The sequence below is a fragment of the Camellia sinensis genome, chromosome 3, assembly GCF_055761805.1.
Source record: "Camellia sinensis isolate YWXY chromosome 3, ASM5576180v1, whole genome shotgun sequence".
Lineage (NCBI taxonomy): Eukaryota > Viridiplantae > Streptophyta > Magnoliopsida > Ericales > Theaceae > Camellia > Camellia sinensis.
In genome coordinates, this window is record NC_138963.1 from 32,229,533 (window position 1) to 32,242,746 (window position 13,214).

At 37.7% G+C, this 13,214-nt stretch overlaps 1 protein-coding gene and 1 pseudogene across 8 annotated transcripts in view; one reads left to right on the forward strand and one right to left on the reverse strand.

Annotated features, from left to right (window-relative positions):
* The window catches only part of LOC114288624 (ARM repeat superfamily protein), a 59,045-nt gene that overhangs the window by 9,853 nt on the left and 35,978 nt on the right, over window positions 1–13,214 (forward strand). For 5 of the 8 annotated variants that reach the window (XR_014363724.1, XR_003638340.2, XR_014363723.1 and 2 more), the window contains exons 6-21: window positions 17–107; window positions 200–295; window positions 3,760–3,838; window positions 3,926–3,989; window positions 4,639–4,742; window positions 4,891–4,996; window positions 5,619–5,708; window positions 6,349–6,426; window positions 6,648–6,715; window positions 6,787–6,886; window positions 6,984–7,160; window positions 7,478–7,567; window positions 7,715–7,780; window positions 7,940–8,038; window positions 8,140–8,214; window positions 12,707–12,766. Coding sequence is in view for 5 of the 8 variants with exons in the window: in XM_028232141.2 (XP_028087942.2) it covers window positions 17–107; window positions 200–295; window positions 3,760–3,838; window positions 3,926–3,989; window positions 4,639–4,742; window positions 4,891–4,996; window positions 5,619–5,708; window positions 6,349–6,426; window positions 6,648–6,715; window positions 6,787–6,886; window positions 6,984–7,160; window positions 7,478–7,567; window positions 7,715–7,780; window positions 7,940–8,038; window positions 8,140–8,214; window positions 12,707–12,766 (1,443 nt within the window). In the remaining 3 variants the exon portion in view is untranslated. Of the gene's footprint in view, window positions 1–16; window positions 108–199; window positions 296–3,759; window positions 3,839–3,925; window positions 4,034–4,638; window positions 4,743–4,890; window positions 4,997–5,618; window positions 5,709–6,348; window positions 6,427–6,647; window positions 6,716–6,786; window positions 6,887–6,983; window positions 7,161–7,477; window positions 7,568–7,714; window positions 7,781–7,939; window positions 8,039–8,139; window positions 8,215–12,706; window positions 12,767–13,214 lie in introns of all 8 variants that reach the window. The other 3 variants (XM_082919469.1, XM_082919470.1, XM_082919472.1) reach the window with 2 other exon arrangements.
* LOC145820809 (putative membrane protein At4g09580 pseudogene) lies at window positions 11,259–11,819 on the reverse strand (annotated as a pseudogene).

Genomic DNA, 13,214 nt, shown 5'->3' on the forward strand with positions numbered 1-13,214 from the left:
TTTTATGCTTTTGCAGATGATGGAAGAATTGTTTCTTCATCTATCCGGACAAAATTCAGCTCTTCCATCTATGGTTCAAGTGCTTGCAGACTTTGCTTCTGCTGATGGTTAGTCATCAAACTTTCTTCTTCTTCTTTGAATTTTCACAATGCATTTGCTCAAACTCTAGTGTGTAATGAACTTTCTTTTTTAATTGAAGCATTGCAGTTTGCTCCACGCCTGAAAGGTGTACTTTCACGGATTCTTCCAATTCTTGGAAATGTTAGAGATGCCCACCGGCCAATTTTTGCAAATGGTATCATGAGTTCTTTTTGGCTCCATTATTTCAGTTGATAATTGAATTTGGGTTCACGAAACTATGCCAGTTTATCCTGGTATGTTCGATTGGGTTGAACTGGATAGTTTGCAAGCCAAATTTTATGCCAAGTCTTGCATGTTTCCATTCTTAATTCAAACCATATAAGAGTTCCAAGACTGCTCTTTGTTTTCCCCTGCTTTTCTAAGCTAAGAATTTTAGAAAAAGAGATGGGGGTGAAGCACTTTGAGGCCCAAAAAACAACAGACTAAAAATTGGGGGGGGGGGGGGGGGGGGTGGTTCTGGGGAAGACCTATGTGGGGCACCTTTTGGGTGTTAACACCTTTAAAGTATCTTCTCTCTGTTTCAAGGAATACTCTCAAATTTGTAAGAACTTGGCGTGTATAATCCACATGTTCTGACATTTGAATGAAAATGGCTGCATAGGAGAATGATCTGATGCTGAGTGTGGCAAGTTTTTCACCATATTAGAGGAGAAAAAACCTATAACATTCCTCTAAGTCATCCCAAAGACACATGAAGACTGGCCTAATCAAACAAGCTTGACTTGATTTTATCAACAAGGAAAAGAATACCAAAAGAATTCTGAAGTTCTTTGTTCAAATGTCCTGGGCAGTTCCTGCTGGGGGTAGATGCTGCACCAGCTTGCCTTAATGCTCCGCTAACAAAACCGCATTACATTACATAAAGGGGAGGGAAAGAAAGTAAACGCAGGAGACCAAAGAAAGCGTTACATCACAAATAGGAGTGAGCACTCAATGTATAAGCAGATGATCAGAAGTTTCGACTGATTGAAGGCAAATGGCATTCTATTTAACGAAAATTGTCTCTCATTGAGCTTATCAAGAACAAATTTTTTATCCAGGGTAGCAGGCCACATGCAAAAGGCTGCTACCTTTGAAAGGACAAATATTTGCTGAATATATGAATGGGATGGCTAACATTAGCACATATCAAAGTTCTAAAAGGCTTATTGATGCTTGCGTTGAGGCGAGGCTAGTGAAAAAACACATCAAGGCTTTGAGTTTTAGGCTATACTCTTCAAAATATTGTGCATCGTAATATGAGGCATGAGCCTTATACACCTTTTAGCATATTAGGAATACACATATGAAGAGCTTCTCTTAGGCTCTTGTTAAACTTAGTCTGGTAGATGGTTTAAACATAAAAAAGTAAAAAGAACCACTTTTGCAAATACATTCTATAGGAAAAATTAAGTGAATGACACCCCCCCCCCCCCCCCCAAAAAAAAAAAAAAAAAAAAAAAAAAAAACACACACACACACACAAAGTTAATGCTCAAGTGAGAAGCTCAATCACTAAAGCTAAAAATGCCAATTTTAGTTTCAATGAGGGCAAGCTTCCTTCTTTGTAGTGAAATGTTTGACGCCTTGAGGAGAAAAATATTTATACCTTTATATTTAATTTTTAATATATATATATATTTTTTAATTTTGAAATATTTAATTTATTTTCTAAATATAAAATTCAAAATTTAAAATGTTTATCCCTTGATGCCTCAAGGCTTATGTCTTGTCTGACGAGGGATAAAACGCCTCACGTTACATAGTCGCCTTAAAAAACTTTGACACATATTTGACCCATATGAGAAGAGGACCCTTTACTATTCAAGCCACGACTTAATGACTTAATGCCTAATGCTATTAGAGACCTTGAACAAATCTCCAATGCCCCTTACTGATGATCATAAGGGTGAATGGTGAGGCCCCCATCTTTTGAGGGGAGAAAACTTCTATTTGTATCTCCTGTCTCCCAGCTGCCTCTTTTAGATTGAAAGTAGAGATAGAAGGAAAGTGGACGAATATATATAGTGCTCAACAACCTTAGGCACATATTTGCATTTCTGAGAACTGAGATACCATTTCTTTCCATCCACAAATTTCTGGGTAAATCTTAGCTTTCTTCCCATCATGGAGAAGATCTAGATGAGTGAAACAAGAACCATACCAGTCCTGATCGCATGCAAAAGAGAAAAGGTCAATCTCTTCTTTTACATGTATAACCAGAACTTTTAAAGATTAACATGAAGCCCCAACACAAGCTAGAAGATGATAAAAGTGATACTCGCATGTTGATACTGCTCAATGGAGGTCATAGAGAAATTATGGGACTGCTATAATGAAAGACTTTATAGCCTGAGTAGAAGCTTCCTTATCTGCTTGTTTAACCATTCTACTCAATGTTTTAGTCACAAGGATGAGCAAGGTCGATAATGTGTTTCCTGTGTAGTCCTCCATAGATTTGGGAGGAAGACAAGAGTTTGTTTTTCTCATTTTTGTTGGATGGGGTTTCTGGGCCGTTAAAGATACTTGAGAAAGAGGCACTTGAATAGCAAGAATTCCAAGCCTCCACCTCAGGTCAATGACCATTCAAATAGCACTGAATCCTAAAGTCCTTAGATGATCATTAGCTTTCCCCAATTTTATTATTATTATTTTTTTAATCATCTCCACCGCACCCATCTCTACTCTTGTGAGCTTCACCCATCACACAACTAAATTACATATCACATAGTTTACTTGTTTGGGTTTCATTAATTTGTAGCATGATCTTTATAATTGAAGAAAATATAAAACTGAGTGGATCTTATTATACTAGATGGACTTACTAATGAAAACAGAGTCATGCTATGAATTCCGGAGATTTGCGAATTAGTACCTTAGGTGAAACTTACCTAAATCCTGGATTGAATTGATAACTTATTTGACTTATCTGTAATTTAAGTTATGTTTTGAGGCTTACCCCTTGTTTCGGTGCCATATAGCATGTCACGTTTTGACTTTTATACCTTCTTTGAGTGCTAAATGCATCCTTAAATGATTTGCCTTGACATTTTCCAGAACATGGCAGTGTGAAGACTTGAACCTGTGCTAAAAATCATATTCCGAGGGCACTAGCTAGAGGACTGTAGATTGCTATATGTCGACTTAATGCTATTTTGAAGATGACCTAGAGTGCAGGATATTTTTATAATCGACACTTTTGCTCTCCTCCCTCTCTTGCTGTAGCTACCCTAGTGCATTCCTAGTATTAACCAGAAAAATTCTTCTCTCAGCCCATTATCTAGAGTAAATTCAGTTTCTTCTTTAATGATTCCAGTTCATCATAGCTAGAGATTATATTATGGTGTTTGAATGCTTTAGTACCACAGTAAAAGCCGTAAAGTTGACGAGATTAGGTAATTTCAATTAGTTAATCTTGGTCAATCAGCTGGTGCAATGTGGTCGACTGACCTACCTTCGCCATTTTGATTCAGTTGTTTACTTTTTTAGAAGTGTGTGTTCAACCTGAATTTATGCATTTTGCACATTTTTTTTCTTTCAAAAATGATATTGTGGAGATACAACACTATTGCATTTAACATCTTTCAGTTCTTTTTTTTTTTTGGCTAGCTAACTTTTAACTTTGTTATTCATTTCCAGCCTTTAAGTGTTGGTGTCAGGCTTGTTGGCAGTATGGTGTGGATTTCCCTTTGTCTTCACTTCTTGACAGTGATGTCATGTGAGGCCAATTATTTGCTCTCTGGTTAATTTTCGATGCTTATTATTTTTGACAACCTTTTGTTAATGATAATGTCATTTGCTGCAGGTCATTTTTGAATTCTGCTTTTGAGCTTTTATTGAGAGTTTGGGCAACTTCACGGGATCTAAAGGTTTCAAACTGTTTTCTTGTTCCTGTCTCCCTCCATCCTTAGAAGTATTATTCTCTTGTTATTTTGTACATTTATACCTTCATTGTTTGTTCTCAATAACTTTTTAATTTCTTTTCGCTTTGGAAAATAAACTTCTCTTAACCTCTGCTTTGCGGAAGAAACCCAGGTGGTTCTATATTGCAGTGTGTCCTATTTTGCATATGAAGTGTGCATTTATTTATTTACTGCCTATGCATCTATCTGGGATGTGCACGGTTATATTATATCATATATTTCTTTTTACTTATTAGTTTGATTAATCCCACTATTGTCTGGAAGAGATAAAAAGGGTGTGTATATGTCTTTTTTAGCTATAAATTTATTGCGTAGAGCTGTATTGGTATCCCATGGTAGTGTCAGATATCCTAACTCATCCAATATGTTGTTTTCAGCTGAGTAGTGTACTATGCCATAGATCCATATTTGACTTTGTCAATATTTGATGGGTATTAAGTGCTGCAACTCAGTATCAGTTGATACTTAAGAACATGGTCGTGCTTTGTGCATCCTTGATATTTGTTCTCCTTCACTTTGTTTTTTGGCAGTCAGCTTATGAATAGATTGAATTTCTGAGTTCCATGTATTAACCTAGTTTTTTTGTTTGCAATAGGTACGCCTATCTACTGTGGAGGCATTGGGTGAGATGGTTGGTCTAATAACTCGAACACAATTGAAGTTGGCTTTACCAAGACTTGTTCCCACTATATTGGAACTGTAAGCTAGACTTGCAGTAAGACGCTTTATAGAAAATGTTTATATTACTGTGCAGATGTGCCAATCTTTGGTTGAACAGTTTGTTAAATTAATGATGGTACACAGCATGGATTTACTGTGTTTTTCTTTTGCTTTTCTTGTTAATCAGGTATAAGAAAGATTTTGATGTTGCCTTTGTGGCAACATGTAGTCTCCACAATCTCCTAAATGCCTCTTTACTGTCTGAAAGTGGTCCTCCTTTGCTTGATTTTGAGGTGATGCATAATTCCTTTGTTGTGTCTGCTATCTAATTATAGTCAAACTTCCATCTATTTCTTTTTGTTGTAATTATTAGATGCCATTAGTTAGCCATTATGATTGCTTTAGTAGGGGGTCATGTTTCCTCTTGCCACTTTGTAAATGGCTTAGAAAACTATATTAGGGAAGTGCCTTACTCCACTAGTTTGCTAGTCTTTTGCCTATGCTAGTGTATTGTCTTGCGACTTGCTTGTGTATTGCTATAGCATTGAAAAACACCTTTTTTTTCCCCCATTGCCTTTCTTTAGTTTCCTGGATAAAATTGATCTCCCCTCTATATCCCCAATTAAACAAGACCTTTAGTGATTTTTCTGTTTGTCTTGTGGCTTACTAGTTTATTGCTATAACATCAACACAAATTTTGCTTCCAATGTCATCTCCAATGACCTATTCAATGTGAGATTGTATATTCATTTTATTTGTTACTCAGCCACCAAATCAAAATCTCTTATTCTGTAAAATGTTGTTATATCAATTCCTTTTATCAATCTATTCATGCTAGATGTACATACTTTTTCATTTTTATTTTTTTTGGGTTAGCTTCTTTTTTTGATGGTTATTCTATGTTGTATGTTGCAGGACCTGACAGTTGTTTTGTCAACACTTCTTCCAGTGGTTTGCATTAATAATGACAGCAAAGATGTTTCAGATTTCTCAGTGGGATTGAAGGTTTGCTTATATGATAGCATCAACCCATCCAATGCTATGTTAATCTTCTTCATTCTTTGAATTTGATAAAGTTGATTATTGCGTGCTATTGAAGTCCAACTTCTTACTCCTTCCTTTTTGCTTTATTCAATTTTTTGTAGAAACGTTTGTGAATTCATTTTGTTCAATTGCAGCAGCCTTTAGTTTCTATTTATTATTATTTGTTTTTTGGCATGCACTTACGTGTGTATGGCCTGCCTGTATGTTTGATACTTTTTATGAACAATGATAAGGTGGGATTTGCCTCAATCTTTTTCTTTCTGAATTTTGTTTGACATTTTGTGTATGCTTGTCTGCATACTTTCTATGAATATTCAACAAATGAGGTACTACCATAAGGTTGGGTTCACCTCAGTTTTCTCCTTCCTGTTTCTGTTTTATAGATGCTCTAATTTTCGTATATGACTGTTGGGATGATTTTTTTAAATTTTTTTTAGATACTTGTATTGTATTCATTGACTTAATGGAAAACCATTGTTTCTTGCCTTCAAGTGTGACTTGACATATTAGTGTGCTGTGCTTTATGTTCGATTGGATAGCAATTCTTGTATTTTTTTTTTTACAAATTTTGTTTTCTTGCCTTGCTTTTTGTATGTGGCAGACCTACAATGAAGTTCAGCATTGCTTTATGACAGTTGGCTTGGTATACCCTGAGGATTTGTTCATGTTCCTCCTGAATGTGGGTACCATTTCCCAGCTAGATAACTTTCCGAGGGTCATTACTTTGCAAGTTTAGCTTCATTGTATTTCCTTCATTCATGCATGTGACTGAAAAAGAAGGAAAAGGAACATAAAATAGCATGGAAACCATTAGCTTTCCTGTTATAAAATTTTAATTAATTTAATATCTTTGCCATCACCTTTTCCATTTCATGAATCTGAGTATGTTGTTACTACCAGAAATGCAGGTTGAAGGAAGAATCTTTGACTTTTGGTGCACTTTGTGTCTTAAAGCATCTACTGCCAAGGTTTCTTTCATTTCCTTGTCTTTATTATATTATTAAATATCCTATATCAACTTTTTTTTTTTCTTGTGGAGGTTGTCTGAAGCTTGGCATAGTAAAAGGCCTGCACTTGTTGAAGCTGTAAAGTTGTTGCTAGATGAGCAAAGTTTGGGGGTTCGTAAAGCGCTTTCGGAGGTTTGTTATGAACTGATAGCCATAGCTCTTGTTATGGCATTAATAAAAGACTTCCGCTTTCAACTTCTAATATGTTATCTTGTTGCTTTTGTGGCAGTTGATTATGGTTATGGCTTCACATTGTTATTTGGTTGGTCCATCTGGGGAGTTGTTTGTTGAATTTCTTGTACGCCATTGTGCTATATCAGATAAGCAGAAAAATAATCTCGAAAGCTCGAAGGAAGCCTTTAGGTCAACTGGTGTCTATTATGCTTTCCCATACAGGAGATATGAGGTTAACACCTGATATTTAAAAAGATGCAATTTTGAGTTACTACTTAGTTTATTTTTGAATTTTATACACCATGTGAAGTATATTAGGTTGATCATCATCAGAAAAAAAAAAAAAAAAGTGTGATCACAATGATTTTGGCATTGACTACTTTTGGCATGTTAGGGTGGGTTCTGGATCCATGAATTAATGCATTGCATCCAGTGCTGGTGCTCTAAAACCAAGTCCTTGAGTTTGATCCCTTTGAATAACGTAATCATTACGTGAGTATAGTCATCTATAATTCACTGTAGTTATTAAGAACTTAGTGTCTTTTTCAGGGTAAGATTGGGGCGGTTTGTCTGACAGAATTACGAGAAATCTGTGAAAAAGGTCTACTTTTAGTGACCATTACCATTCCTGAAATGGAGGTACAATAGATATTTGATCTATAATAATTCAAGTTTGTTTTACATTCTCATTTCTTGGTGATATAACTTCACCTATAGGGTCATATGTTGTTGGTAATCAGAATATCCAATTGTGACTAACATTCATTTCTGTATTTGATTTTGCAGCATATCCTCTGGCCTTTTTTGCTGAAGATGATCATTCCACAGGCTTACACTGGTGCAGTTGCCACGGTAGGACTTGTCATGCATCATTATTTGTCATTTAGGGAAATTGGGGATTGGTTTGTGTCTGAACTTCTGCATGCATTTTGCTAGTGTGTTGAAATGGGATTTGCAGTGTAACAATTTCTTGTTTTTTTGGCACAAGAGTATGAATTGCTACTTTCACAGGTTTGCAGATGCATCTCAGAATTGTGTAGACATAGATCTTCTTATAGTAATTCAATGCTTACTGAGTGTAAAGATCGAGCTGATATTCCAAATCCTGAGGTGAAATCTCTGCTGGTGTACTTGATATGTTAAATACTTTGTTTTATCATCCTACATATGAAATGTCAATGTTAACGTCTATGTGGTGTGCGTAAATTCAGGAACTTTTTGCCCGCTTGGTGGTGCTTCTGCATGATCCTCTTGCTAGGGAGCAGCAGGCCACTCATATTTTGACTGTAAGTGTGTCTTATCATGGACTAATGAAGAGCATCACATTGATGTGTCCAACATAGATCAATATTTTCTTTTTAAGCTCATTTAGTTATTACAAGTGCTACATTTGAGTTGTTTTGGAAAAAATGAGGTTTAGAATTTATCTCTCTCAAATTTCAAATGTTTTTCTTGGATTCAAAAGAGGCTCATTCATTATGTGAAGTATTGTCATTCTGCAGTGAGCATAGCTGCCACATGCTTACAATACTAACAATGATACAATTTTTTTGATGGATACGCAAATAAGGGGTTCATTCAAATAAGAGGGTTGTTGAAAGATATTTGGAAAATTTTGGGGGATCAAGTTTTAAAGTTTTATAGGTCGGTAGGGCAGAAAGGGTCAAGTTTTGGAGGCATAGGTGGTGTGGTGAGGTTGTGTTGCAGAGGGCCTATGTTGCTACCAATAAATCAGCTTCGGTGGCTAATTATTTTTGGGCACAAGGGTGGATGAGTTTTAGGACATTGAGTTGAGAAGTCACGTGCAAGATTGGGACATGGATTGATCTTCTTAATATGCTCTATGGGATCAGGAGAGTTGGATATTGTGAAGACTCTATGGCTTGGATTGCAGTTAAGAAGCGGAAGCTCAAGGGGAAGTCCTTTTTGGGAGTGAATTCCCTCCAGAAAGGCATGTTGGCAGTTGGAGCTCCATCGAAGATTGCTTTCTTTGTGTGGAATGCAACCTTTCAGAAGATTTTGACTATAAACAATCTTATCAGCAAGTAATTGTTAACTGCTGCTGTCTTAATAGGTGTGGTGGATAAATTGTTTCTCATATGTGTTAAAATACAATGTATAAAATTGATTGTATTATTGATTCATATATGTTGTTGTATATTACAAATGGTGAGTGGCTCATTATATAGGAGAGGGTGAGTGTAGTAGGTGAGGAGTAGGTGAGGAGTAGGTGGTGGTAGGTGATGGTAAATTGGTGGTAGGTGATGGTAAATTCTAACAGCCCCCCGCAAACTCAAGGAGGATAGAAACTAACCAACTTGAGCTTGAAGAGAGGAACAAAACAAGAAAATACATAAAAATAAAAAAGGATAGGTGACACTGTATGGTCGTGTCAGACCATTGGTGAAGACACTGGATGGTGGTGTCATAATGTTGTAGAGGACACTGTATGGGGGTGTCATAACGTTGTAGAGGACACTGTATGGTGGTGTCATAACGGTGTAGAGGACACTGGATGGCGGTGTCAGACCGATGTAGAAGACAGTTTATGGGGTCATGTCGGACCGTTGTAGCAGACAGTTTACGGGGTCATGTCGGACCGTTGTAGCAGACACTGTTGTGACAGTTGTTGTGACAGTTTACGGAGTCTTGCTGGACCCTTGTAGAAACTAACCGAAATCAATGTCGGGACAGTTTACAGAGTCTTGTCGGACACTTGTAGAAACTAACCGGAATCTATGTCGGGACAGTTTACAGAGTCTTGCCGGACCCATGAAGGAGCTAACCGGAATCAATGTCGGGACAGTTTACAGAGTCTTGTCGGACCCTTAAAAAGTCGCACCCTCAAAAGGTGTGCCCAATCTTTCAAAAGGCGTGCCATAAAAAGGCGTGCCCAATCCATAAAAAGGCGTGCCATCAAAAGGCGTGCCCAATCCATAAAAAGGCGTGCCATCAAAAGGCGTGCCAAGTTGTCGGTCGTCAAGAGGCGCGCGATGCGCGTGGCTGCCTCGGCTATATAACCAAGACTGAACCTGAGGCTGAGGCAGACAAAAAACTTCTGAAAATCCTCTGAAAAAATCCTTCGTGTTGCTGAGAAAGAGAGTTCCTTGTGCTGAGAGAGATAGTCTGTAACACTTTGTTGCCCAGAAAATGGCCTCGTCTTCCCGTGGACTGCTCACCCTCTTTCCCGACCTCAACGAGTCAACAAGAGAGAGAACTGGAGCGGTGGCACTGGAACCTCAACCGAGTGCCCCTGAGTTTGCTCCGTTGAACTTTCCGATGCGGTCGGTGGAGCAAAAAATGGCAGTGCAAACGGATGTGGAGGCTAATCAGTATACTTTGAAGGCATGTGTGGAGTCCATGACGGCGGTCACAAACTTGTCGCACCGGCTGCAGAGTAGGACAAATGAGGTGCAGCAATTAAACGCCCAGCTGGCTCTGCTCCAACGCATGTATAAGGATGCGCGAGCAGAGATAAGCGTGTTAAGGGCAGAAAACAAAGAGCTGAAGCGGAAGGCCACCGTGATGTTTCGATTTGGAGGTCCACCATATGCTGCAGTGGAGGAGCAGAGAGTAGTGATCATGCCCAGTGGACAAGGAAATACTGAGGCAACACCGGTAAGGGCCGCCCAGGACGGAGGCAAGAAGAAGAGACCCGCGGCAGAGTAGAGAAGAAAAATCCCACCTGTGGGTGTGGTAGTTCGTCTGCTGTTGTTGTTGTTGTTGTTTTTTTTTTTTTTTTTTTTTTTTTTGGTGTAAAATGGTGATCGGGGTGAGCCCCGACAGGAATAAAATGAGTTTGGTGTGCAGTTCGTCTTCTTGTTTTTTTTTTTTTTTTTTTTTGTATAATAATAGTAATAATAAGAATAATAATAGATTAATGGTTTGAATGTGTAAGAATAATAATAATAATAAGAATAATAAGAAATTAAAGGTGAAAGCATGTGCCTTGGTGGGAGCAGACTCTTAATAGGTTCTGAAACAGTGGGATGAAAAAGAAAAAAAAAAAATATAGATATAATAATAATAATAATAAGAAAAATAATAAAAATAATGGATACCATGGGTTGCTTGGTGTGGTGTTGTCGGTTTCATTTCAAAAGAGGGAGTAAAATAATAAAAAAGAAAAAGAAAGTTAAGTGGGTTTTCAAAAGATGGAGTAAAATAATAAAAAAAGAAAAAGAAAGTTATAGATGGACTCAGTGCTTCAGAAGAAAAAGAAAAAGAGGTATGGATTTTGCCAAAAGTTGACATAGTGGGTAATAGATTATAATAAATATATATATATATATATATATATATATTAAAATAAAAGAAAGTTGAGATAGCCTCAAAAAAAAAAAAAAACATAATTCAGCAGCTTTTCCCTGCGCGTTGATATCTCTGCCTGGAAATAGCTCAACTTTTCAGGTCACAACCAGTTAACTATAGGCCGTCCAATGAACTTAGACAGAAAATAGCAGGATGATGCTCCAGCGGTGGCGTTAAAGACAACTAAGAAAAAGCCTTTGATCACACAAAAAACGCTCCAGCCAGCAACGACATGAAAATGGTGCCAGGAATCATAAATGTCTGCATGAATATGTAAGTTGAGCAGTAACCCAGAATGAATTCTGCTGGGTAAGCTTTAGCATATGTTGCAAGGTGATCTTTGTTGCAGATCTGAAATGTGGCGGGGAAGCTGAAGTGGACTGTACTCCGCAGCAGGCATTGTCAAGTTTACGCAGGAAAGGCCCGTGGAGAAGATCAAAAACACACCCAAAGCAGCCGCGAATTCTCACCGACTCGGCGGGAATGTGGTCTCCAATTTGGCCCCAACCGGCTTCTTGCTCGTGGGTGAGGAGGGTGGTGGTCGGATGGAGATGCCAGGGCTACCAGCGGTGACCGCCATGTTTGACGAGCAGCAGAGAGGAAATGGAGCTTCTGTATGTAGGGTTCTGGCAGAGAGAGAGAGAGAGAGGGGGAGTGAAGGTATGTGTAAAAAAATTCCAGCGGGCAGCAATGGCACAGTTGCCGGCCGGCTGCCAAATACAGGCTTAAATCTTATAGCTCTGATACCAAGTTAAAATACAATGTATAAAATTGATTGTATTATTGATTCATATATGTTGTTGTATATTACAAATGGTGAGTGGCTCATTATATAGGAGAGGGTGAGTGTAGTAGGTGAGGAGTAGGTGAGGAGTAGGTGGTGGTAGGTGATGGTAAATTGGTGGTAGGTGATGGTCAATTCTAACAATATGCATATCCATTATCGGGTAACAAAGGATTTGTGCTGATTGATTTTGGCTCTATTTGGAATGGGTTGGGTTTTCCCAAGAGATACGGCTGGTGTCATGCATGGATGGCGGGGTAGCAGGATTGGTAAGTGATGGCGGAAAACTTGGTTGCTAAATCTTTTGGGCCTGATGTGGCTTATATGGGCCCAATGTAGTAGGACTTTCCAAGGAGTAGAGAAGTTACGGTATAGTCTGAAGAGTTCCTTTTTGACTGTAGTATAGTTGGACTTGAAGGAGGGTTTTTCCTAATCTTGACCAAACTTTAGATTTTGTTGATTCTGTTAACTTGTAAGAATCATAGACATATATATATATATATATTCTTTTTTTGAGTGTATAGGCCTTTTTGTTGAAAGGTTGTCTTAGATTAACTTACTTTTGTACATGGTGGCATCCGGCTTGATGCTCTATCATATAATATACTCTTACTTATCGGAAAAAATGGAGTTATAAATGGATTGTAGAAACATCTGATTCAATTTTCATTTTCTATTTGCAGGTTCTATGCTATCTGGCACCTCTCTTCCCAAAAAATATCAACTTGTTTTGGCAAGATGAGGTACAGAATTATGTATTCGCTATTTAGTTTGAAGTATGAAGTATTATAGGCTTTTCTTTTGTGTTTAAATGTTAGTCTTGTTATGGGAACAAAGCTTTTATGATGGTGAGTGAAATATCTAGAGATATTTGACATTATAGGTACAATTGTTCAATTTATGCAGCAAACTTTTATGATAATGTGAATGTCAAATGCTAAACCCCAGCAAACATGACAAATTTTAAGTTTAACTATTATGATATGATATGACCAATTGCAAAGTAAAAGAGTTCATCAATAGATGAAGAGAGATGGCTAATGGATCACATTGAGGGGACCAGACTTCTAAGTGCCATAGACAAATAACTTTTATGGCTTGAATGGCCACCAAGTCTTTTCAAGAAGTAGTATACAAGAAGCTAATACGTGAAACAAGATAAGAACATAAGCCAAGAAATTGGTGCTATGA